This window comes from Chanodichthys erythropterus, chromosome 11 (assembly GCF_024489055.1).
Source record: "Chanodichthys erythropterus isolate Z2021 chromosome 11, ASM2448905v1, whole genome shotgun sequence".
NCBI lineage: Eukaryota > Metazoa > Chordata > Actinopteri > Cypriniformes > Xenocyprididae > Chanodichthys > Chanodichthys erythropterus.
In genome coordinates, this window is record NC_090231.1 from 20918866 (window position 1) to 20944671 (window position 25806).

The window sequence follows — 25806 nt, forward strand, 5'->3', positions numbered from 1 at the left end:
TATTAATCAAACCAGCTTGCCCGTCCTTATCGTCATTTCCCGTTCTACTATAAATAAATACTTGTATCCCATCACATTATTCGGCACTGCAGTGAAGAAATGAGCCTCGGCACCAGGTGCGTTCAGGGGGTGGTGGGCCAGCAATTTCAGACCCTGAGTGCCTCTCATGTAACGTTTAATGGGCTTGTGAACGCATGTGGTGAGGCTACATGGGGTGAAGAAAAGGCAAGGCAAGCTTGTGTGTGCAAATGGAATAACTAAAAGTCTCCCCCTGTGAGGCCTCAGATGCCAACCTTGTATTTTATGCATTTTAAGGCAATGTTTTTTGCCCTCCTTTTATCATTTGAGTTATTTATTTATTTATTTTTTTCTGAGAATGCCGTATGTGGAGCATGACAGGTTGGCTGAAGAGAGTGGAGCGAGTAGGAGTGTGTTAAAAGACATCAGAGTGCTAATCCTAATGTGAACTGATCGCTCACTGTCATGCTGTGAACCAAAGGATCATGGGAGTTGGAAAACTCGATGGAGAAGTCGTCACTCTTATTACAGATCTCAAAAAGTGCCAATATTTCCAAAGGCAGCAACAAGAGTATAAAAAAGGTTAAAGCTAAGAAATATCGCTGGAAGTGCAATGCTTGCTATTTCATAGAGTTAGAAAGAGGCCAACGGGATTGGCACTTGAAGTCATCCTGGTAAGGGGATTGGGGAGGATCCAGTGTGAGGCGAGAGCCTTCATGAATGAAGCACTCTGTCTTTGAATCACAGAATTCCTTATCTTACAAAACCTGTTCCGATTTTGAACCAAGGCCACCTGTTTATTTGTGTGGTGAATATATACAGTACTCTATTTTGTGAAAATGTTTTTACTTCATTTGTGCATATCAAAAGAGAATTGCTTTTTAAAAAATATATAAAAGAAATCTAATTCTGTTTAAAGCTTGTTTTTGTTTTTGTTTTTTTCATGTATTTAATCTTTCTTTGAGTTGGTCAAAGTATCTTGCCGTTTTGTATTTGCATCCTTTAAATTGCTTTTCTTTTTTCCTTAATAAATGGAGTTCTTCTGTTCAATAATACTTGAACATTACTGTTAAAATACTGCGATATTCAAATGAAACAGCAGGGTTTTAATTTCATCTGCTGCAAGTCTCTTGTTGAATAAGTGGCCTATTTTTATATGGAAACAGCTGTAATTAGTTGGGGATAATGCAGAACATGAAATGAGAGTGGCCTAAAATCCCTGACCTGCATTTATCAAAATGCCTTTGAGATTTGACTTCCAAATCCTTTTGCATCAACATACAAATTTGCTTTAATACAAAAATGGAAATGTACACTGAACATCCAAAGACAAATCAACACTTTTGACACAAATGAAAACAATCCATCTGCATGAAATACCACAGTAACAAATTAGTGCAATAAACCGTACCAAAGAACTCTTACAGTTAAACAATGTCAGCGTATGAAATCAAAGCACACAGCCGCGTAAAGATCATCTCCTGAGGGACAGTATTGTGACAGAACGTGTGATGCAAAGATTTATGCGTTAACTGTCTGACAGGTAAGGTAACAATAGCGGTTTCAACACATACAATAACAGATTATCACAGAGGAGCCCTCATATTATAAACTGAATTTTCAGAAAAACAAATATCATGTTTATCTTTAAACACTAAAGAGATTCAAAACTGTTTTGCACCACCCAGTGCACCTCTGTACAAAGATATTCAGCTAACAAAAAACAAAAAAACAGCAGCAAAGATTGAAGGTGGGTACATTTTTGTAGCACTTGAGACCACTCATTTGAAGGTCTTTTTGAATGCATGACTTGTTAGTGCAGCAGAGCTTATCCAAAAAATGGAAAGGCACTTTCATACACTAAAGGCTTCATGTACAACTTGAGATGAAAAAATGAGCATCATAACATTGTTGACCAATCAATATATTTAACTCAGTTTTAAAAGGACTACTCAAACTGTGAATATATCCACCGAACTACATTAAAAACAACAATGGAGGATTAAGGAAACTACATGAGACATTTCTAACTTTTATGAATACTTAAGCTCTGTTATTCATCCTAAAACACACTACATTTAATGTCCCTGTACATTTTTTTTTTTACAATGTGAAATCTCTAAACCCTTTTTACCATCTATAGCGCCAAAGTGTTCACCACCTACTTCCACAATTAAAGCATGAAACGTATTCAGTCCAAAGTCTGAGATCACATTGAAAATAAGAATCATTTAATTTAAACCTTAAAAAAGTTTTACAATTAAAAAAAATGCTTAAAGGATTAGTTCAATTTCAAATGAAAATTACCCCAAGCTTTACTCGCCCTCAAGCCATCCTAGGTGTAAATGACTTTCTTCTTTCTGATAAACACAATTGTTATATTAATAAATATCCTGAAGCATCCGAGGTTTATAATGGCATTGAAAGGGACCAATGAGTTTGAAGCTCAAGAAAGTGCATCCATCCATTATAAACGTACTCCACATGGCTCCAGGGGGTTAATAAAGGCCCTCTAAAGCAAAGTGATGCATTTGCGTAAGAAAAATATCCATATTTAACATGTTATAAAGTAAAATATCTAGCTTTCACTAGTCCGTATTCAACTTACAAAGAAAGTGTAAAACTTGCAGTTCAAAACGCTTACACTACGTCCTACACCTTCCAAAGTTTTTTTTTCTTTTTTCTTTTTTTTTTTTCACAAGTTGAATGCAGAAGCATTTCTTGAGCTTCAAACTCATTAGTCCCGTTCACTGCCATTATAAAGCTTGGATGTGTCAGGATATTTATTAATTTAACTTAGATTGTGTTCATCAGAAGGAAGAAAGTCACATACACCTAGGATGGCTTGAGGGTGAGAAAAGCTTGGGCTAATTTTCATTTTAAAATGAACTAATCCTTTAACTATTTCTAGGTCCCTAATCAAAGTAAATTTGTGACACTGATTTATTACAATTTATTTTCATGATGAGAATTCATGGCACTTCCTCTACACCCTTGAGTAAGGCTGCTTCTTCAGATTTGTTGATGTAAGCATTTTGTTGTTATTGTGTTTTTTGCGTATGACAGTATATACAACTGTATACATTAAAAGCAGCCAGACAGCAGGATGTAGACACTCTGCAACAAACATAAATATATGCTTGGTGAAAGGACATGTGTCAAAAGAGAAGCCATGATCAAAGAGAGTGCGAGGGAGTGCGACAGTTTGAGAAAAAGATTTTCCTCTCTTCTCTCCGCGTTAAACTTAAGCTCCTGTTGCGGCAGAGCGGCTCACAGAAGATTTACACACACAAATACGCATCGAATCTAACGTGCGCTGGCTCAATCAGGCATATCTCCCATTTCTCTCAAGCACACAGTCGCGCACACACCTGCTACTATCACACACTCATTGCACATTCCAGATGGGGCGTTCAGCCATCCGGTGAAGATGTGCAACTGCTGTTGAGGAACCAGCGCTACGGACCGCTCTCAGCTTTGTTTTTCTTCTTGAGTTTCTTGAGTTTGTACACGTGAAAGGTCTTGTTTTTGAACACTCGTGAGAAGAGGGTTGAATATGGAGGGGCGTCAGTCTTAATGGCCTCGCAAAACCGTGGATGAGACGCCGGGATGAGGTCCCGCTCGTTTTCACCTGGGCCGTCCATGATCTGTAACAAACACACATGCACAAATTGGTCTTGAAATGGTGCTTCTTTTCCATAAGATGCTATTTTTTTACAGTGAAAAATGTGGATCAAATTCTCAGATGAAGAAGAGTCTCAGAAGTCTTCTTTTAAAGAGCATTCCACTTCTTTATCTTTGAAATCTTAGAGAAATTGTGCCCTGAGGTTTTTTAAACATTTACTTTGAGATATATTCCCAAATTAACAGAAAGCCCTTGAAATACTTCTGTGAAATCATTTAAGCACCCAGGGATAGAAAGAACTGCCACCCATGGGAGAGATCAGAGCAGAATCGAAAAAGAGAATATCCCACACAACACATGGCTGTTTCTGGGCCATCGGCATTGCATATACATAGCTTCCTTGGTAATTCTGCCTGCAATTAGCAAGGTTTAATTAAACCAGACAGATTGAATCAAGGTTAAAATAACATATGCACACAGACCATAGTACAAGAGTAAATCTTATTCAAACTGCTGGAGGTAGCCTGAAGGAAGGAATCGGGCTGCATCAGACGAGTAAGCGAGCGAGGCTCTTTCAGTGACTTCTCGAAGTCGGATCAGAGGAGCAAACGAGGCAAACTTCTGTGAGATCTTTCAAAGGCATGGCATTCACCTCAGATCCATGAATGACAACTGCTGACAAGCTATTTTCAGCCAGAGCTCTTTGCTGGGATGTGGAAGAGATGATTTTTCTTTAAGCCGACGTGCGCGCAGACACAAATATAAAGTGCCGCAGCTAAGAAGTTGGACATTTTGCTTCTGTCAGATATTACGCACAACTATAATCAACTATATAAGAACAATCAAGCTACCCAAGTGAAAAAAAAAAAAGTCACTTAAGGTAGATTGCACACAGGGTGAAGCGGTATTTAATAACTATGAGCTGTGGGTGAGTGAGAACAAGATTGTGTGACAAAATGAAAAATGCAAGCATCAACTTTACACAAAACGGTTATAGACATTTTATGTAAGAAATAAAAACACCTCGGAGAGTTGAAGAGATTGCCAAGACAAAAATAATCAAAGCAGTGAGCTTAGTGTCTAAACCAAATGATATTTGTTTATAGCCATGTGACGAATCCGGCAAAGGGCAAAGTTGTTAGTTTTAGCTGCTCTGAAAAAAAAAAAATCTGGTTCTTGCAGATATACTTTCACTGAGATGGAACAAGCATTGTATGTGTGGGCATGAACTGGAGATGCTGTGTGTGACCTACATGTCCGTTTGCCAGGTCGAGCAGGTCCCTCAGCCTACAGCCACGGCTGTGCCTGCGCTCGTAGCAGATGCTGTCCTCCAGCACGATGTAGTCCGCTCCAACCGAACCGAGCACTTTATGAACCTCCTCAGCAGACTGACGCGCATAGATCTGATATACCTGCAGGCAAGGAAACCGACAAAGACGGGAAAAATCTTAGAGGTTAAAGATTCACTGCAATTCACTGAAAATGTACTCTAAGGTGATGTGGATTCAAAAAAAAAAGGTCTCTAAATGAAGAATAACAGGATATTGGACAAGTGGTTTGGCACATGCTAATTCCGTCATTGAGTGGTTCTCAAACTTACAGTTAACTGTTATACAAATATGTTATTAAATGTTTGTGCATATAAAGAAGGAATTTAAACATTGAAATTTCATTCCGTTGTTGTGATAGACCAAGCAGAAAAAACAGATCTGCCAAGCAAGCAGAAAAAAAAAAATGTCACAGTAGTGCATACACAGTTTCACAAACCACAACAACATATTTGCATTATTTCAATTAATGGAGCAAAAGGCAGCATAACTGAAGATGCAATAATTAGGTTTGACATCTCCATATATCACGTAGACAGCAATTCAACGTGCCAGAAAGGCTGCTATTAGCCCAGTTGTAGGGTTTCCGTGCCCATTTTATAAGCTGAATCGCTGATGTTGACAGACTATCACAACTAAAACTCATTTTCTCATTAAACATAGATAAATACCGTACAGCGAAAGGAACGCTCTGATGAAATCCATGGCAACCAACAAAATTACTGTTACAAGAAATGCCAACCTAATAAGCCTTTGACAAAATGAATTATGGATTCATAACATATTTGTTGATATGATGTATAGGTATTTATGGACAATTTTCCTTTCATATACTTTCATAAACATTATTTTTTAGGATGTAAAAATATGTTGCATTTTTATAGCATTTTCTCAAAGGAGACAAGGGAGGGGGTGCCTCATCAACAAGGTCGGGTGAAAAAATAATCAACATTGCATGAATAATGCAAATATTGCACAATATGAAATACAATAAAGTTCAAATCTGTATGCGCTTGGCCACACTGAGCTCATTGAGTTTCAGGAGAGCTGCTTTCATCACGCTGTGATTGGCTGATCATGCTGTCATTTTCTGTCATTGCGATAATGCCCGACTCTCATGCTCGCAACAGGTCTGCAAATCGGCATGAATTGGTCAAATTGGTGGAAATGAATGGACCAATTACAAAGTTAACTCACTGACTCAGATTATCATCACACAAGAATGAAATGAAACATGAAATGATTGTGGCACAGAACATGAAACTAGAACTGCAAAATTTGGAAAAGCGCAGAACATATGAGCAGAAAACAAAATTATGTATGGGATTCAGATAACATTTGAACTCACGTTTCAGTTTTGTCCAATTAATTTTAAATGTGTTTAAAGCTGCAGTCAGCATTTTTCCTCTTTGTCGCCATTTGTGTTTGAAACCTGCAACTGCAGTCATACACGGAATTGTTATCGTTGCGTGCGTTGTGCATCGGTACGACACCTCAGCGGATGAATCTAATGCTTGCTGTCAGTCACCGCACTGGTGTGGATACTGTACTTCAGAATCACAGATTCTACGTCTTGGAAGTATGACCAATACAAGAATTTTCACTGGAAAATGTCATCTGAAAAAGTATAACATTTCTGCCATTTTTGTTCCGACCAATGAAGAAAAAAGCATTAGGCCTACAATAAATCGTGCTGCCAATGATGATTAAATCTAACGATCGCTTAGCTCGGATCACGCCAAACCGTGTAAATTATTATTACTGTTATACTTTGTTCTCAAATTGTTATTGTTAACAACATTAGCATTGTGTGACTGTGTATTTAGTGTGTATTAGTTTTACCTGTAGATTTCAATTTCTGTAGCCACTCCACAGTCCAAAGTATTTTGCTTTTGACTATCCAGTTGTCACTGATGGATATTTGGATATTTCTGGATTACAATCCACCATCAAAACGATAAGTTTAATTATTTCAGCTGCTGTGAGAACAGGCTATAAATGATCTGTTACAAGCAGCATCCTCACATGATAAAGCCGACTAGCCTGGACCTCTTCTTTCTGTTTACAGACGTGATGTAATGACGCAAAGACTGCTGCATGCTCAAATTTCCCGCGGAAATCCACCAGGTCGCTCTTATTATATACTATTATTACAAGCTTACCGTTGCGAATCAAGCTAAGATAAGGAGACAGTTTTGAACACTGGCTGGATATGTACTTGCTCGAAAAATGATTTTGGATCATTTTTAATCCAAAAAAGTTACAGACAGCAGCTTTAAAGATTTGATTTGTGCTTTTTTTTTTTTAAAGGCGTATGTTTTGATCTGTCATCATGATACATTTGAACCTTTTGGAAGCTGTTTTTTTTTTTTTTTTTTTTTTATCATTTAACCTCAACATTCTGCCTCACAAACTCAAGCAATGAACCTCTGCTACAGACAAATATCCAGTAGTTAAGCCAAAGCAAACACGACTTTTTTTCTTTCAGACAGAAATGGAAGAGAGAGACAGCTGATACAGAAATACAGCTCAAAACATGAGAATTTGAGTCAGTGTACATTATACTTTTTAATTAGAATGTTATAAATGCCCTCCCCGTTTCTTTAATACACCATAACATGAAAGTCATGGCACATATAACAGCAGTGCTGTGGAGTTTATTTCACTTCATGAAGATGCCCACTGATGTGTCAACTTCCGACCACCCCTGTGAGAAACATAATTAAATTAAGCTAATTATGCCAAAAGCCACACTTCTGCTAATGAGGCCAAGTATATAACAGTGCATATGTCATTAAGAAAGCTTTTAAAGAGAATTTATGAACCGTTTGCTCATGATCTTCTTGATGCGGTCCATTTGTAATCTCATCATTAAGATTATCAACTGATTTGTTAAGGTACACACTTATATACTCCAATGCTTTCATTTCTTTCTAACAGTATCTTAGGAGTTTTTAGTGTTACTATCTTGTTTATTTCACATTGATTTATTGCTGCTTCATTTCTTTCAATTTATATAATGAGGCATAAACGCAAAAGAAAAGATTTGATTCTTTGCTCATATGGTTCTGTGAAGTCTTTTTCTGATGCCGACCTGGGTCTGATTGACCATATGTTCAGTTGTGAAGCGAAAACATTATTGTGTAAATAATATTCATTAAAGCTGCTGTCCGTGATTTTTGGCCCTCTAGCGGTTAATAAACAGAACTGCACGCCTCTTGCGGAAGAACATTGTAGCCGGAGCTACTTTTCTCCGTGTATGTCTATGGCGAGTCATGCAGTTACTGTGATACTCTACGGCGAGTCCTACCTGTCCGGTCTGAAATAGTCCGAATATAAACACTTATTATAAGTGTACCATAATTATTCAGGATAAGACAAAAACACGGTTTGGAAAATGGATTCATGTTGTATATTCTCATTATATCATTTTTGTAAATTTTTAACACAAAAAAAGTTGCGAACTGCAGCTTTAAATAAAATAAATATATATTTTGTGACTGTTGCACAATCATAAACCAATACTCCCTCGATTAATGCTTGTGTCCAGAAAAACCTCTAGTGTTGCAACATTTTAGTATTGACATCATGTAAACAAAAACTTGGCCTGGAGGTCCCGGACATAGAACTTGGATTGACTTGTGATTCGAGCAAACTTACCACGAGTGAAAACAATGCCGAGACTCTTACCTGTCTGGTCCTCTCCCTCAGCGCCTGGTCCTCGTAGTGTGGATGGTTTGTCAATACTCTTCCCGTACACAGCTTAATTCCAGCCAACAGCTGCATGCTGCCTGCAAACACTGCCTGTTTGGGCGTCTTCAATCTGTCACGAAAAAATAAACATGAGAGAGCTTTGTAACATACACTTCTCAGGTTTCACTAATATATCAGGACAGGGGATTGCACAAGGGGGCTGGATGTGTAGTGGTGGCATTTATGAGAAAAGGTAAATCTGCAGACATTTATTTCAGGTGAAGGGGGAAATGTGAAATGGTTCACTGAGGAGGGATGCAGTCATTTGTACACTCCCATCACTGATGTCTGAAACGCAAAGTCTACTGCAGGTTGAAAAGGCACTCTGTCTGAATGTGATCTTTCTCCTGTCATTTTATATATGTGCATGGCATGAAGGGAAGTGCTGAAGCTGTATGTTATTTGAATAGCCTGATAGATGTTTCAGAAACCATCTGTTTATCAAAATAGAACCTTTCCAATTCAGCTTCAACGTTCTACTCCTGACTATCAGCATCTACACTAGACAGGAGCATCCAGTGGAAGAAAATGTGTTCCATATCTTTTGTTGAAAAATCATTTTGTACTGGTAAAAGCAGTCCATTTTTTCAGATTCTGGCATGAACAAATTGTGTGACATGCCCTCATCCTCAAAAACAATCAATAAAACTGCAAAGTTAAAGGTGCAGTAAGCGATTTCTGAGAAACACTTTTGATATTACAAAATAATGCTTTGTGAAAAGAAAAAAAATGCTAAGATGACAAACGAATGACAAAGAAGAACCAAAAATTAACACAGTAGACAAGAGCATATACAAGCAAGTATATGCTTGGTTGTTAGTCACCAGCAGCACACCAGCTCCAGACAAACGGCGACAAATGTGTTATATGTGTTATATAATGTGTTACTATAGCTAACATTATATAAATAACAGCATTATCTTGGTTCTGTGAAACATAGAAACCTCGGAGTCTGTTTTCAGGCCTTTCTGCTTAGGTCTCTCCAGCGCTGGAAAGCTTTTCTAATATTAATGTGGGTCTTTTGCCTGATCATAACCCTTCTTTTTCCAGTGATATTCCTCTGACCTTTTCTCTTTTGTAATGTTTCTCAGCCATCTCTCATTCTACAGTCTTTCTTCAAATGCTCACTCTCTCTATACGCCCCCTACTGATGATTGGCTACAAGTGTGTTGTGGTGCTCGGTCCGATCCACTTTCAAGAAAACGTGATCCAAACTGAAATAGATCTGCAACAAGAAAAAAACATTTGTGCTGCCCACAATGTCATGTGTGGCATGTATTATTACAGCAGTATTTAGAAACAAAGTCCCTTTAAGAAAAGTAATATCACTCGGCGTCCATCTTTGAAACGCCTCTCTGGCATGCAGGTTCAGCTCCTCTCACTTTCAATGGGGAAACATCAAATTCTCCAAAGCTGTTTGCCAAGCTTTCAATTAAATTTCATATTTGAAATCACCAAAGAAATCTGACAACAACTAGCTCATAAATTTTGTTTCTAAATGCTCAAATCATGACAAAAAAAAAAAGGTATTTTTCAGGATGGATCAACCTAATGCGCATGTGCAATCGTAAATGCGCGTCCCTTGTGTCTCATTTCGGAGGCGTCGTCTGACTGTTTCTATAGGAACCGGAGCTTCTAACGGCCGCTGCAGTGACGTGATGACTTTACCAATCACGACTGGCTCTTATTTAGAAGGCGGGACTTAATCCGCCATATTTCACGTTGCACTTTCTCCCATTCAAAACAATATGAGTGATGCGTCTTGTGTTATTCTATAGTCTTTGATTTAAAAACAATCAAACATTAAGCCTGGTATATTTAAATACTTCACATCAATGGATCTGAACATCATAAAAAAGGTTACACTGTATTTTAAGGTGTTCTTGTTACAGTGTAATTACACAAATAAGTACAGAGTAATATTAATTAACATCATGTACTTACTATAGGGTAAAGTTCAGAGAGTTGCTTGTAATTATAAAAAAATACTATAAAAAAAACAGTAAATCAATTAATAATAATAAATTAATTAAATAAATGTATTATACATATAAATAAAATAATAATTATAAATAAATGTAATTATAAATAAAACATTTAGTTCATGCTAAATATTAATACATTTCAATGTTTTTTTTGTTTTTTCTCACACACACACAAAAATTGGAACTGTGCTAGGTCATCACTTGATGTCCGACCCAATATAATCTACGTCCCGAAGCAAAACAACCACTGATTAAAAAAAAGCAGCCTCAAGCACTCAAAAGTCCCACCCCATGTCTGTTCAATTTGTTTAGGCAATAAAACGAAATATTGTCACAGACATCTTGCTTCAAGGTTGGCTGCAGCTCAAGCCAAAAAAAGACAAAGTGTCTGTGCCTGTGAAGGTTACAGAGGATATGATGGTTTCATCTCTGTCCAGTCTGGAATGAGTTTGATTAGATTCTGGATGCATGGCAGAAGTGTTTCATTACATTGGAGCAAGTATGGTCATTATAGGTTAACAATGAACATGGACCCTTACAGGACAACATTGGTCTGAGTTCAATAACCAAGAATCTAAGTGCTACATTAAAATTAACTTCTTATCACCCCGCAGGGGGTACAATAACACACCCTGCTTCATCTCTGTCTGTTCCTACCACACACGAAAAGATGTTAACATAGACAGACTCACAAACACTCACATAGGGTAAATAACAGCTATTTTCAATCTTAATGCTTACTAAGACAGCAATGAAAAGAAAGGAAAATGGCTTCAATTACAGTGGGCTCAAAGAATTCAGCATGACCTTCATGACCTCTAAGACAAACTTAACATCTGGTCACAAATACACAGTGATGGGAATAACACCATAATAAATAAACAGCGTTACTAACGGCGTTACTTTTTTTCAGTAACGAGTAATCGAATTAATTACTTTTCCCCCGTTACAACGCCATTACCGTTACTGACCATAAAATGTGGCGTTACTATACTTGAGCTCGCTGAAGTGGTTTTCATCCGAGTAGGCTCTCTCTCAGCCATAGGACCTGCAGAGTTTTTTCTCTAGGGTGTGTGTTGGGCTGGGACACATAGGCTAACTGATGATGATTGGTGTTGTGACTAGAGATAATAGACCTGCAAAGTTTTGTTGTAAAGAAATAGTACAGGTCATACACAAAATATAATTTTAAACTGATAATAATGTACAATGCTCTGCATGTGTGTGTGTGTGTGTGTGTTTGTGGAGTGCGAGCTCAAACCAGAATACCTTTTGTGACAAGCTGGATCGAAAATATGTTAAATAATTTTTTTCTAATGGACTAGTAGTTGTTCATTTAAGCCATTAGTTGACCAATTACATTTATATTAATTTAATTTCTTAAATACTGGAGAGAATAAACCATAATAATGAGCGTTTACGTAATATAGGCTATATAGCACTCAAGCGCACGCATAAAGCTTGTCATAAAGAACCAGCAAAAGTAATGATTATGAATGTGACAAAAACAGCAAGGAGACATTTTAATTGTTTATTAATATACTAATGTTTTCTGAATCAGTCTCAGCTGTGAAAATGAAGTTGACATTGCTGACTCCCAGTGGATGCGCTTAGAGAGAGATTGCACTTATTCGGATTACATAATCAGAGAGTAGCTTATTTCTTTTCGTTTTGAATTATTTCAGTTAAAAGTAGACATTTCAAGCTTTCTATAGATATATTTCTCATGTCTGTGAGGCAAGCAGCCTATATGCTGAGTTTTGGTTCATTTAGCCTCCAGTTCATGTCCAAGTGATCGCGCCGGCACCTCCATGTCATGATTATAAGATATTGTCTGCTATATTTGCGTCTTATTTATTTATTTAATCCAGGCAATTGGTTGATGAAACACTGATTAAAATTAAGATGTAATTTTTACAAAACGAAATTCACTTTAAAGAAAGTCTTTCTACGAAACAAAACTTAATGAAGTGGTCAAAATCATGTCTGACCCACTCCATGTCCATGATATATTGCACATCTTATGATGCATCCTATCTTACTCATGCTGTTCACTTTTCATAATCAAATAGATGAATTTTAAAAAGTAACATAGGCCTATTTAAACATAAATATGAAACTATGTTTTCTTTATACTAACACATATAGTACAGTACAGAGAAATTTCATGTCGTGAGCAAGAACGGATCATGAGTCACGACTCGGATCAAGCATAATTTATTTTTAGATTTATTTTTAATATTGGGGGCATCCAAGTTATTTTACATATTTGAATTTTTTTTTTTTTTAAGTAACACAATAGTTACTTTCCCTGGTAATTTGTTACTTTTATAAAGATGTAACTCAGTTACTATTTATGAGAAGTAACTAGTAACTATAACTAATTACTTTTTTAAAGTAACGTGCCCAATACAGCATACACGATACATTCTGATGCTAGCAGGGAATGTGGATGAGAAAATGAGACATTCTCAGACTTCTGTGGAAAGAGAGGGTAGCCTTTAGAGTAGTTTACACACAGGACGGACGTATCGCCCACGATTCCAAAATAAAATGAATTCACTGAAAACATTCTAGTCTATAGAGATATTTTCAGATACCTTATCTCATTCCAGTGTATTGATGTCTTGTCTAAACCTAGAGAGGTTTTGCTTCAAACAAGTGAACTAATCTGCTAAGAAAAAAAGCACTTAAGGGTCAGTCTGTTTAAAATCAGACAGAATTAAAGAAGTGGGTTACTGCACCCACTCACATAGTATACATGGTTCATGTGTTACATGGGACATATAACTAAGGTCTAATTATGATTGCTGGACACATAAGAAGATATAGAGACAAACTTGTTCCCTTCAAGTACACTTGTTTTTTTTTTTTTTGTTTTTTTTAATTCATAACTAACCCTGGAAAATTGGAACTTTTTTTTTTTTTTGTATTGGGTCCTTCATTACGCTCATAAATGTGTTTTGATAATAACATTCAAATGTAAGGTCTCTGTCTATTATGAGCATAATGTAAGATTTTATTTTTAGTGGGTTATGGTATAATATTGTACTCATTTTGAGATACTCATTTGACAATGTTGACTTTGAGAATCATGGAATGTAAAAAATATTCACAAAATATTCAATCAAACACTGCATGAGAAAAACTGTTTATAAGAATGGGCATAATAAACTTCAGGCAAGACTGCAAAGTAATGTTCTCACAGCAGCTTCCATTTTTCCAGTTCTATCAAATATCGTCCACAGTGAAGCACTTGATTAACTACAGTTGCACAGATGTCATCAGAGACAAATGATCTCCTTGTCCTTACTTTTTTTCACACTTCTGTGTTCACACAGCAAAACATTTCAATAATAGAGTAAAGAAACTTCTGTTTTATCCTTCATCAATAACAGAGACCATAGAGCAGAATTATTGTGGACTTCAAATGCATATTCATCACCAGTAAGACATCTAAACAGCCTTATCTCACTTTCATATGATTTCACAGGCATGACAAAACACAAAAGACAAATGGTCTCTGGCTATTCGACACACATAACAGCATGCATTTTATGGTATCAGTGGTGACTACATACATGTGTAAGCAGCACTGCAAAAAAAGATTGAACAATAGTACAGTTTGCATTGCTTTCATGTTCTTCTTACTATTGAATATAATAACCATGTAGGATTTCAGAATGGTTTTACAAAAAATCTTAAAAGTCCAGAGTCTGTTTACACTCCTAAACCTCTGAATTATTTAAATTAAATTGTTTAAATGGGAGTTAAATTTTAATTTCAATGGATTGACTGGCAAAGGTTTTACAGATCAGGTACTGCCAAAAGTTTTGGGACGCCTGCCTTTATGTGCACATGAACTTTAATGACATCCCATTCTTAATCCGTAGGGTTTAATATGGAGTTGGCCCACCCTTTGCAGCTATAACAGCCTCAACTCTTCTGGGAAGGCTTTCCACAAGGTTTAGGAGTGTGTTTATGGGAATTTTTGACCATTCTTCTAGAAGCGCATTTGTGAGGTCAGGCAGTGATGTTGGACAAGAAGGCCTGGCTCACAGCCTCCACTCTAATTCATCCCGAAGGTGTTCTATCGGGTTGAGGTCAGGACTCTGTGCAGGCCAGTCAAGTTCCTCCACACCAAACTCACTCATCCATGTCTTTATGGACCTTGTTTTGTGCACTGGTGCGCAGTCATGTTTGAACAGGAAGGGGCCATCCCCAAAATGTTCCCACAAAGTTGGGAGCATGAAATTGTCCAAAATGTCTTGGTATGCTGAAGCATTAAGAGTTCCTTTCACTGGAATTAAGGGGCCAAGGCCAACCCCCGAAAAACAACCCCACACCATAATTAATCCCCCCTCCACCAAACTTTACACTTGGCACAATGCAGCAGGCAAGTACCGTTCTCCTGGCAACCACCAAACCCAGACTCGTCCATTGGATTGCCAGACAGAGAAGCATGATTCAATGATTTGGAGGGAGAGTGTCCCAATACTTCTGGCAATATAGTGTATACAGTATATGATTAATGTGTAGGGGAAGATACACTGGATCATATGATTTGCAAACAATTACTTGCATATGTAAAAAATAAATACATAATAATAATAATAATAAAAAGATGACTATGCTGCTGCTCTTTAAAGTACAACTAGCTCTAAAAATTGTCTGTTTGTATGTGACTTGGCTACATTAAAATCACCCAAACACAGAGACTGTGTTAATAATTTTACCTATGAGCATTAGATTAGTGTTAAGAGTGTGAGTATCTGTATTTGTGTTTACATGTTTGGTGGGGAAAATGTTTTGTTCCGTTTTGCAATGACATAAAAGGGGATTTCCAGAATTACCTCCAGTTCACATGGTCTTAAATCTACACTGGCATAATGTCTATTAACAAAGGAATTTCAGAATAGACTGACCTTTGACCTCTCCCACAGGGGATAATTTCCTGCTCTTGGGGGTATTTCTGTAATTACTCCATACTGACAAGGGACTGCACTGGCCTATAGCAGATTTACATTTAATTTCAGATTTATACTCTCTTATGTAAATGTCAGCTTGTGTTAGGCTGCACCCTGCTGACATTATAAAAATTGATTAATGTCATTAATATTCTAACAAGTGGGATATAGAGGGTGGCCTGTGCAGCCATATCTTCATAGACGTTTACCCATGCAGTACATCTCCTTAGACAGAAATGCTTTTTGAATTCAGTCAGCAAAATGAATTACATCCCAATAGATTGATGTTGATCCAGGTTTATAAATACAGATAAATCAGTCCATGTTGGGCTGATGTTGTTTGTTAAGCAGTCAATAATTTCAAATGCTAATATTAATAGTATGATTAAACATGTCAGTCATGTTCCTTGAGATATTTTGATGTCATCAGCTTAAACCACTGTGTACCAGTACCACAAACACTCAGGGCCACATTCATATACCCAGACATAATTGTCTAAATTATCACTCATTAGAAATGTCTGAGTATCTTCTTTTGATCTGGGTCAAAAAACATGGTGGGCACTCACCAACCATCCAGAAATCCATCCATCAAGATCATCCATTGTTTTCACACAATATTAGTTGTTTGTTTCCATTACTTTTGTATAACATTGCACCATTTCATGCTTTTTTGTCTTCAGAAACATCTTTCTTCCTCAACGTATTGCATGGGAACTTAATTAATAATGTGGAACAACCTTCACTGTAAACGATTTCCGTTGTTTTCACAGTATTATACTGTTCTCAACAGGTCCCTGCTGTAGAATCTGAGTACAGCATATTACTGTAGATTCTGTCATTTTCACAGTTTGTTACTGTATTCTTAACAGTTTCCAACTGTATAAGCTGTGTACAGTATGTTACTGTAGATTTTCAATGCATTCTGGGAAAATATTAGCCTACTGTATATCTAAATACAGTAGGCTACTAAATGAAAAACAACCACACACCTCCTCACGCATGACAGACTCATCATGAAGATGAAAGCCCACAACAGTATGTTAGGTTAACTTTTCTCTTTTTTTCACTTTATGTTTTATTCTGATGTTATTTCCAAGATATAAAGCTACGTTTTAGTGAATACGTTTCCATAAAAATTCGTAAGCGTACATTTTCTGACATTTTCCTCCTGCAACGTGGTGAAGATTAAAGTCCGAGGATGGAGTAGCCTACGTGAAATTGGTAGGTGGGTATACTTTAAAACACGTGCAATTGCCTTATCTGTTTTATACAAATGTTATTTGCAAAGTATAAACACGTTTGAGTTAATAAATATATGTATGAACATCAGAGTGGGTGAGCATTTCCCATTTAAGCCGCACTAACTAGAATTTTCCTCCCGCAGCGGCACTGGCAGACCGGCTGAACAATCGCGAGACAGGCGGGAAGAGTCGTAAGAGTACCTGAAATTGGTAGGTCATCTTTAAAATGCATGTAATCGCCTTTTTTTGTTTTCTACCAATATTGTTTGCAAGGTATAAATATGTTTGAGTTTATAAATATCCGTAAGAACATCGAAGCGGGTGCTCATTTCCCTGTTAAGCCGCACTAAGTAGCTCTTTCCTCCCGCAGCGGCGCTGGCAGAGACCGGCTGAACTAATGTGAGACAGGCGAAAAGAGTCATTGTGAAGACGAAAAGCATCCTTGAAAATGGTAGGTCAACTTTAAAGCGCATGTAATCGCTTTTTTTGTTTTGTACCAATGTTGTTTGCAAGTTCAATGTATAAATACTTTTGGTGCTGGCGCTCATTTCCCAGTTAAAGAGGATGTTTTGTTTTATACATTTTTGCAATATTACTTGAAACTGTCTTTACTAACTGATAAAAGACTATTTATTAGGTGCACTGAAAGGAATAATATTAATATACATCATCTGTGCACGAGGTAGGGCCTTAAAAACATCAGCCAATCGTTTACGCGATGATTGGCCCTCTGGCTTGTCAATCACTGCCATGATGTTCCTTGTGAGAGACAACGCGGCTGCGCGCTCCAGTAACTTTCCACACTCCACAGGCGCCGCATGCAATGTTTTTGTCAGGAGACAGGAGTAACAACTGCAGATTATGAGTTACCTGCGGTGAGTCCGACATAATGAATCCACTAACACGACACAGTGAATGCCGGTGGTAAACACTCGTGTTCCAATACTCATGCACGAGTTTTGGGAGGCGTTCCCTCGAAATAAGCTGTGAAGGAGGGGGGTTGTTCTTACGCATGCGCTCATTTCAGAAACTCACTAACAGTCTTTGGTTACTCAGTCGACGAAAAGATCCTCTGTAGCACCTTTAAGCCGTGCTGACAGCATTTTTTTCCTGCAGCGTAGCTGGCAGATGGGGCAGAGTCGTCGCAATAAAGAAGACCCTTTTCTTTATGGCATGTGGTTTTAAGATGTAAGATGATATGTATTCACTGGTTATTGTTGTATACTGCTACTAATTAAGTACTTAACTCTTCAAACTTTATTTTTATATTTCCAACATTTATTTTCCACTGGCACAATGTGTTAATGTGATTTTAGTGGTATGACTTTAATTGTATTTTGTTAATTGATTAAATTAATATGCTGGTAAATTTCTGTATTGAAGTTCAGAAATGTAAAAGATGAAACCTAAATAAAGATGATGTGAAGTAATAATTTGTGTTATTGAATATATAACAGTTAACTTAAAATAAATAAAAATGGGTTTCCATTTACGTAAGACCTTCCAAACTCTTTAACAAACCTGTCTGAGATTGATACCAGTTATCTAAAAAGATATGGAGAAATAAAACAAACAATTTCTTTGAAAAACTAAAATCTGAAATCCTACTGATAAGTCACTTGCATAATAATTTGGAGTAATGTGTAGAGGGCTCTGGACGTTCTGCACAGTGACCATTTGTTAAATGTCCAGTATTTTGTCAGAATAAAATATTACTAAAAATATATTACTTGGGTGGTGAAAGACAAAAAAAAAGTGTGAGAAAAAGAAAATTAAAATTTTATTTTTTCATCTAAAATGCCTGTGCCAAGATCTTAAAAATTGAAACCTTGAATTCATATGATATATGATATGATATGGGGAAGGAAAACATTTTTTTCACAATTACTGTTAGTAGTCACAGACACAAACAGAAATGTTCATATAGCCTTGCTTAAATGTGCTTGAGACGGCAAAGGAGAAAACAGTGAGATGCACTGCATCACACACACACAAACAAAATGGTCAGTTTGGGAATAAAGCTACATCAGGATGGGATCTGAGTGCTCTCAAGTTGTGTAGACCTTAATCCAGTGTTTCAAAGAGAGAGAGAGAGAGAGAGAGAGAGAGAGAGGAAGGCAGGCCTAAGGAAGCATCTGACTGAGGGGATTCAGAGAGTGATGATAGACTGATTGATCTGTCAAGAACAACTTAAAATGTCAATGATTGATCTGCACGCAAAGGGAATGAACTTGAGTAAAATGCAATTTCACTCTAGGTTTTAGAAGTCACTTAAAAAATGTGGGACCAGTAACCCTATTTGTAACTAAGCCACAGAAATATTTTTAAATAAGCAATAATTCAGACATCTTGTTAGATTCCACAACAACTGGAAAAAAGTGGCAATTTACATGCATTACAAAATGAACAATTCTCAGTGGTATAACAAGAAAAATGACATGGTGTGAAATGGTGTCAGCTAACCTTCCATTTGTGTAAGGAGAGCGTATATTGGGGAGTTTGTGAATTAGTGAAATGCTACTGCAGTTCAAACAAGGCGAGCATTTGCAAGCACAGCTATTAGCGCTGAGTTTGTGAAATATCTCCACCGAGACATCTCCAACAACATCTCCATAGAGACGTCTACAACAGCAGCAGCAAAAGCCACTAATTTGATCAAATTAGAATGAAAAGTGGCTAGAGTGACAATTAGAGTGGAAGTGAGAGTGAAGATGTTGAAAACACGAAGAAAAGAAAAATAAAAACGGGAGGAAACAGCAGGAGGAAAATGCATCTTTGTTCAGATGGGGAACACAAATTACTTGTGCTCGGAGGGGCCGAGAAAGTTTTTCCTTCAGAGAAAACAAAAGACTAATTTATCTTCATTATTTCAAAACAAGGCAACATTCAGAAATAACTCCTTTATGTGGGGCTATAACAAAAGGGTGCACTGAAGAAAACTACAAAACAAAAGAGGAAAAAAATTAATTACAAGGCAGGGAGACGTTCGCAATGATAAGGCTGACTGTGATGACAGTCTCAGAACTGCGACAAAGGACGCGCTTCCATCTACGGGACAGATGCGGTTCGACTGAAAGGCCACTGATCACTCATGAAGAGAAGACACAAGCACATGACACCCTCCCTGCCTTCTCAGCTGATCTGCAGAGATTTTAGGCTCCAGACTGTTAGTTAGAGATCATGATGGCATTTACATGGGTGGTTTGTGCTATGAACCAGCCCGGTGGTTCCCATCACCTTTTTAAATGGGACCCCTTTTTTTCATGTCAGAAACAGACAGACACAACATATCCAAAGATGTCTGTCAGCCTAAAGTATACGGATGTTTTACGAATATGCATGGGTATGTGTACTGTACGCTCAGCTCACGCATGGACCTTGCATTTTTTTTCACTAATTATGTAGCAACCCTGAACAGGGCTGTTGATTCAAGTTTGAAAAAGAACAACAACAAACTACTGGAGATGGCAACAACAGTAGACGGCCGCCCTTGAGAGAGTACAAAGACATGTTTATTGATCATAACTTCTGAAGAGAAATACTTAGGCAATTAACAAATACCAAGTGTATAGACCTTATGTAGCTCCGCCCCTTTTTAGCATTGCGCTCGTTGTCTTTTGACTTCCGGTTTGTATTTCCACAGCGATATTACATTTATGAATGAACTGCTCGTTTTAAAATCTTCCCGACCTACTGACATTTGTTAAGACGCCTGCTTTAAACATAACAATGCTCATGATAACTTTCATTATCTCTACAACAAGTAAATCCACTTAACCAACGAATTATTCTTTGACAGTGATGCCATGTACAGAGCTACCACAAAACGGAAGTTCAAAGACAATTTTATAAAGATGGCGGCGCGCTTGTTTCTTTGGTAAGGTCTATAGCAGTGGTCACCAACCTTTTTAAGCCCAAGATCCCTGACCTCGACCTTTTTGAAAGACAAGATCTACTTGATAGAAAAAGACAGCCCAGATTGTATTTAGTATTTTTTTCGTGGCCAATGTAGATTCTGATTTATTTATTTATTTTTACAAGCAAATTGGCCGATTCTGATACTGGTTGCAGATATTTATTATTAATATTATTATAATAAACAAAAATACATAGCCATTTCAAATTGGGAACCACTGCTTTTTGATCACAATCCAAACAAAGAAACTACGCACGTTGCATGAGCAGTTTTTTAGTTTTTTGTTTTAATTAGATTTAATTTCTGGATTTAAAGCAGAAACAGAACATCTGACTTTATCTTTGTGAAATTGTAATTTTCAATTATGCTACATACACAAAAAAACATGAAACAAAAACGTAAATTCAACAGCAGGTGGCGCTTATGGAGCAGCAGTAATACAGTGTTTCCTTGGTTACTGCTGTAAACAATACTGAAATGCGCTAATAATTAGCTACTATATTCTAAGGTAAGAGGAAAATAAAATGCTATTGCCATCGAAATCTTTCTGAAGACTGATCTCCTTTTAAAGATGCATTCATATAAGCCCTCACCCAAATTCATTATTTATATTTTCTTCCTATATTTCGAGCATCGTGAACAGTGAGCTGATCTGCCTGCTACAGAATTGTCTCATCTCTGCGTCCGTCTTAAGCGTCTCTGGCCTCTTGTTAACGGCTGTTTACAGACTCAGAAATGATGTGGGCTATTTACCTTTATCTGTCTGTCCCAGTAGCGCCCAAAAATAAAATAAATACAAAAATACAGTACAAAGACTGGAGATATTTCTGTTATTTTCGCGAGCTACTGGAACAGTGATAAAGATCGACCGGTCGATCACGATCGACGGGTTGGCGACCACTGGTCTATAGAGTGCCCCTGGGATGACGCGTTTTTGTAGGCCAACCCGGAAGTTAGCGGCGCACGGGTTCCCTCGACTAAAAGCCTATTCATTTTTCCCATAGACTTTTGGAAAATCGCAGAAAATAAGCTCTGTGTTTAACAAAGGGGTTATGACACTTACACGTTTTGTCTATCAAGATAATCTTTACAAGTTAACACAACATTTATAGATTTTGAAGCCTAAATAAAGTCATCAGATATAAAAGGCTAACAGTAGGCTATAAACGGACTACAGCACACCATGGTCGCGGATCAACGTCGTCACCACCAAGCTTCCTCAAACTTTATTTAGAAAACAACTCTATTTAAAAACACGCTCACTGATTACTCATGTAATCCGGGTTATTATTAAATCCTCATGTATGTTTATTTCTCTTTCAGGTGATGTTCACGTGTATTTTTAATACTTACATACAGGGCTTGACATTAACTTTTTTGCTCACCAGCCAATGTGGCTGGTGAGCAAAAAATAATAAACATATATATATATGTTTATTTAGCATACATGTATACATTTATTTAACATTTTTTGATGTTTGATTAACATTAATGACAGAGAGGTATTTATTTGGGGGCTGCTGAATGCATGGACGTCATATACTGACACATATCCAGTTTTTACCCACTTCTTTACGTCCACTTAGCCGTGAGCCATAGCCGACTGTATTCACTCGAGATACTCCACACGTTGAATTTTGACATCTGTGTGTGCGTGTATTCAGACGCAAGGAGAACTGATCGCGCACGCGAGCGCTTCTGTTGTGTCATTCAACGCGATATATCCCGCCTTCACTAACCGCAAGTTAATCGATAAAGAATTGTGACTGAATTGTACTTTTGTGATACGACGAGCTTGGCTACTTTTCATTTGGCTGTAGGCTGAAATTATATTCAACCCGGAAAAAGTGGCTAGTCGGAGTGGCTGTCTTACCCGCCACAGCTGAAATCTACCCGCATTTGGCGGGTGTTAATGTCAAGCCCTGCTTATATCAGTTCTGTGAGATGTCTCTGTTCTATTATTTTGCTAAACTGTTCTGGTTAGGAGTTTTGCCCAAAACAATTCCATACCTTCAACCTTAAATTGCTTTTTCTTTGTTATCATTAATAATCTTTGACTATAGTGGTCTGACAGAAATGAATATAGTGTGCATGTGTCAACCACCTTTATTCACAGCAAAGACAGAATACAGTAGGCTACATACCAACACAGAAGTTTGCTCATATTACTATGAAAGGGAGAAATGGACGAATATGGAGGAATAAGTTTAAACTGAAGTATACTATGGGCTTAACAGTAATACACAGATGATAGAGCCAGCTATTGGTTTTTGGTTGACAAAAGTCATCTTTTTTATGCTTCTGTTGAGTGTGAATTATTTGATTTAAACTACGAGTGAAATACAGCAAACTGACGCTCACATGAGATCACAGCAATTAGCAAATGACAATGATCCAGTCAATTCCAGATGGACAGAATTAAGTCCCACTCTAACTTTTTTTTTTTTTGCATTCGAAAAGCCATTTCACTTGGATATGTGTCACAATAGGGAAGAAAAGACAACCGCAATTTCCGTTTCATGGCGAAGATGAAGTAAGAGATTTTTGATTCCAGACACATTTAACTCATTCTGCTCTTTTATGTCAGAATATTGCATTGTTCACTTAACAAAAAGCTAAAGCTGGGGTAGAGCACAACAGTCGGGTTCTAGACTAAATATCCCATTCATTTTCTCCATAGAGACAATGACAGCATATAAATCCTCAAGACAGATGGACCATGAGGTTGTTAAGTGATGGTATATGCTCTTCATTTTGCATACAATACTCATAATCCTTAAGATTATGCCAAGAGCAAAGATAGCAGATTTCAAATGGCATACTTATAGCCACTGAGATGAATGAGAATGCTAAATGATAGCTTTCTCCTGCTATTATAGACCTCTTTAGAGTCAAGACTTCTGTGTGTTTCAGGCAAGGAGCATTATAATAACACTGAGTCTCTGCCTACGTACAGCATTCCAAATCAAACACTCATGAGGATGCTGCCTATGTAGGCAGTAAACAGCAAGGCAGCTCACTAGGTTTTGGAGCAGAGCACCTGTCGCTCTACACTACACAGCTGTCTAATAAAAAACGCAAATCAAGCATAAAAGCGGAAAAAAAAAATAGAAACATTTAACCACTCACTATAAGATAATACATAGTGTCTAGAGCATTGCTTTTAGCTTAAGATAAATCAAAAGGTTGTTTGACAGCGATACTTTCACAGTTGTAGTTGTTTGCCCTCCCTCTTCACATTGTGCCACAGTATGTGGTTTATTATGCAGTAAGTTCCAATCATGGTTACAGGAGTCTGATACTGCCACTCTCCTCGATACACTTTTCATGCTCACCCTCCCTTCTAGGCAGAAGAGCGTCTCTGGTAATCTACATATAAAACAGGGCAGACTTTGGCAAGCCAAGCACAGACAGAAGTGTGAAGTGATCCCCGCTTAACTCTTTCATCTGATGGTTAATTAGCGTGTGGAAGCGGCTTAATGCCGCAGTGTCAGCCAAGAGAACTCACCCACTAATCCCTGACACAAATCGCATTTTCTTCAGGGAGAGATCACCTGTGTCACTGCAGCTCAAATGTCTCACTCTTTCTCGCACATATTAACTTGACAGTGAGAATGGTGTCATTGATGAAACCCTCTGTTACTAACCGCTGGAGTCTCTCCACAAACTAATGTCTAATTCATGACGTCCATTTTAAATCGGCCCAATACCAAACAAAGATACCTTCTGCCTCACTGCTGCAAATCCTATCAAATGAATAGAGTATTCACTGCAGCTTTTAATTTATGTCCTTCAGAGTTTGTAATGAAGTGAAATAGAGAGTAAGTGGAAAGGCATTTTATATTAGTTTGATCCAGAAGTCAGCAATTTTATGGATGTGAAGTGCCACTTCTCCTTTTCAAACCCCACGAAATACAATATACTGTGATTTCTCAGGTGCAGAATGCTTGATTTTGTTTCCCAGCATGCATGGCATCATGAATAAATTATGTAAATCAGTGACTCACTGTTTTGTTTTTGTACCGCTTACCAAATAATGCGCATGGTGTTGTCATGTTTGTTGCTGTCTTTGAGTTATGTGTCATGTGGCGTTAACTTGTGGTGTCAAAGACATCTTTTCTGAAAGTGTCATGTTTTGTGTAAGAAACAGGACCACGAATGCCAGACTGATTTGTTATTATGTGCATGTGGCAGTCTTCTCAGTTATATGAATTATGAAAAGAAAAAAAAAGAACAAGCTCCATCACATAAAGCTAATACAGCACATACAGCATAAAACTAAATAAAAACAGATTGTGTTATGATGAGGAAGGATTACTGCAGAAGAAGTTTGGCATGCAGATGCGAGGGACTTCAACACTCCTACTATAAACAATTAAATAAATGGAAAATTCACATAATATTAATTTCTTGCTCTTATCTGTGCAAGTGAATACCCCTCAGTATGCCAATGGTGGCTCGTGAGGGTGGCCTAAGGTTGCAAACCTCAGGTTTAGTAGTTGTCTGTGAGTGTTTGTTCGTATTGTAAGATCAAGATTGCAGCTGTTTTACCTGATCCACTCCATTAGCTCCACAGTGTCTGGGTCATAAAACTCTCTCAGTTCAGAAATCTCCTCCATCAGTCTGGGCCAGAACTGTCAACAGAAAGACAGCTCGATTGAGAAGGAGTGAGAGTGTGAGACTGCTGTAATGGGAATGACTCACAATAATCAATGATCAACAAAGCAGCACAATAAACACAAACATCCATATACACAAACATACAAAAAATGTGCAGATTTCATATCTGATTGGTTATTCCCACTCTTATGTTAACAGATGGAAAAAAGCATGGTGGAATCAACTCTCTCCTAAACAACACACACAGTGGGATATAAATTCCATTTGTGTGCATAAGGATTCCTGCATGATTATTTATGGAGTACAGCCACGCAGGCAGCTTAGCAATATATGGCAAATATATTACAGCA

General features: G+C 37.5%; 1 protein-coding gene across 4 annotated transcripts in view; it reads right to left on the minus strand.

Moving 5' to 3' along the window:
- Nucleotides 1-1295: 1295 nt before the first annotated feature.
- The window catches only part of dpy19l3 (dpy-19 like C-mannosyltransferase 3), a 53071-nt gene continuing 28560 nt past the window's right edge, over nucleotides 1296-25806 (minus strand). For all 4 annotated transcript variants that reach the window (XM_067402041.1, XM_067402040.1, XM_067402039.1 and 1 more), the window contains 4 exons: nucleotides 25388-25470; nucleotides 8662-8794; nucleotides 4897-5055; nucleotides 1296-3665 (listed from right to left, as the gene is read on the minus strand). In XM_067402041.1, coding sequence (XP_067258142.1) covers nucleotides 3477-3665; nucleotides 4897-5055; nucleotides 8662-8794; nucleotides 25388-25470 — 564 coding nt within the window. In that variant the 3' untranslated portion in view covers nucleotides 1296-3476. The remainder of the gene's footprint in view (nucleotides 3666-4896; nucleotides 5056-8661; nucleotides 8795-25387; nucleotides 25471-25806) is intronic.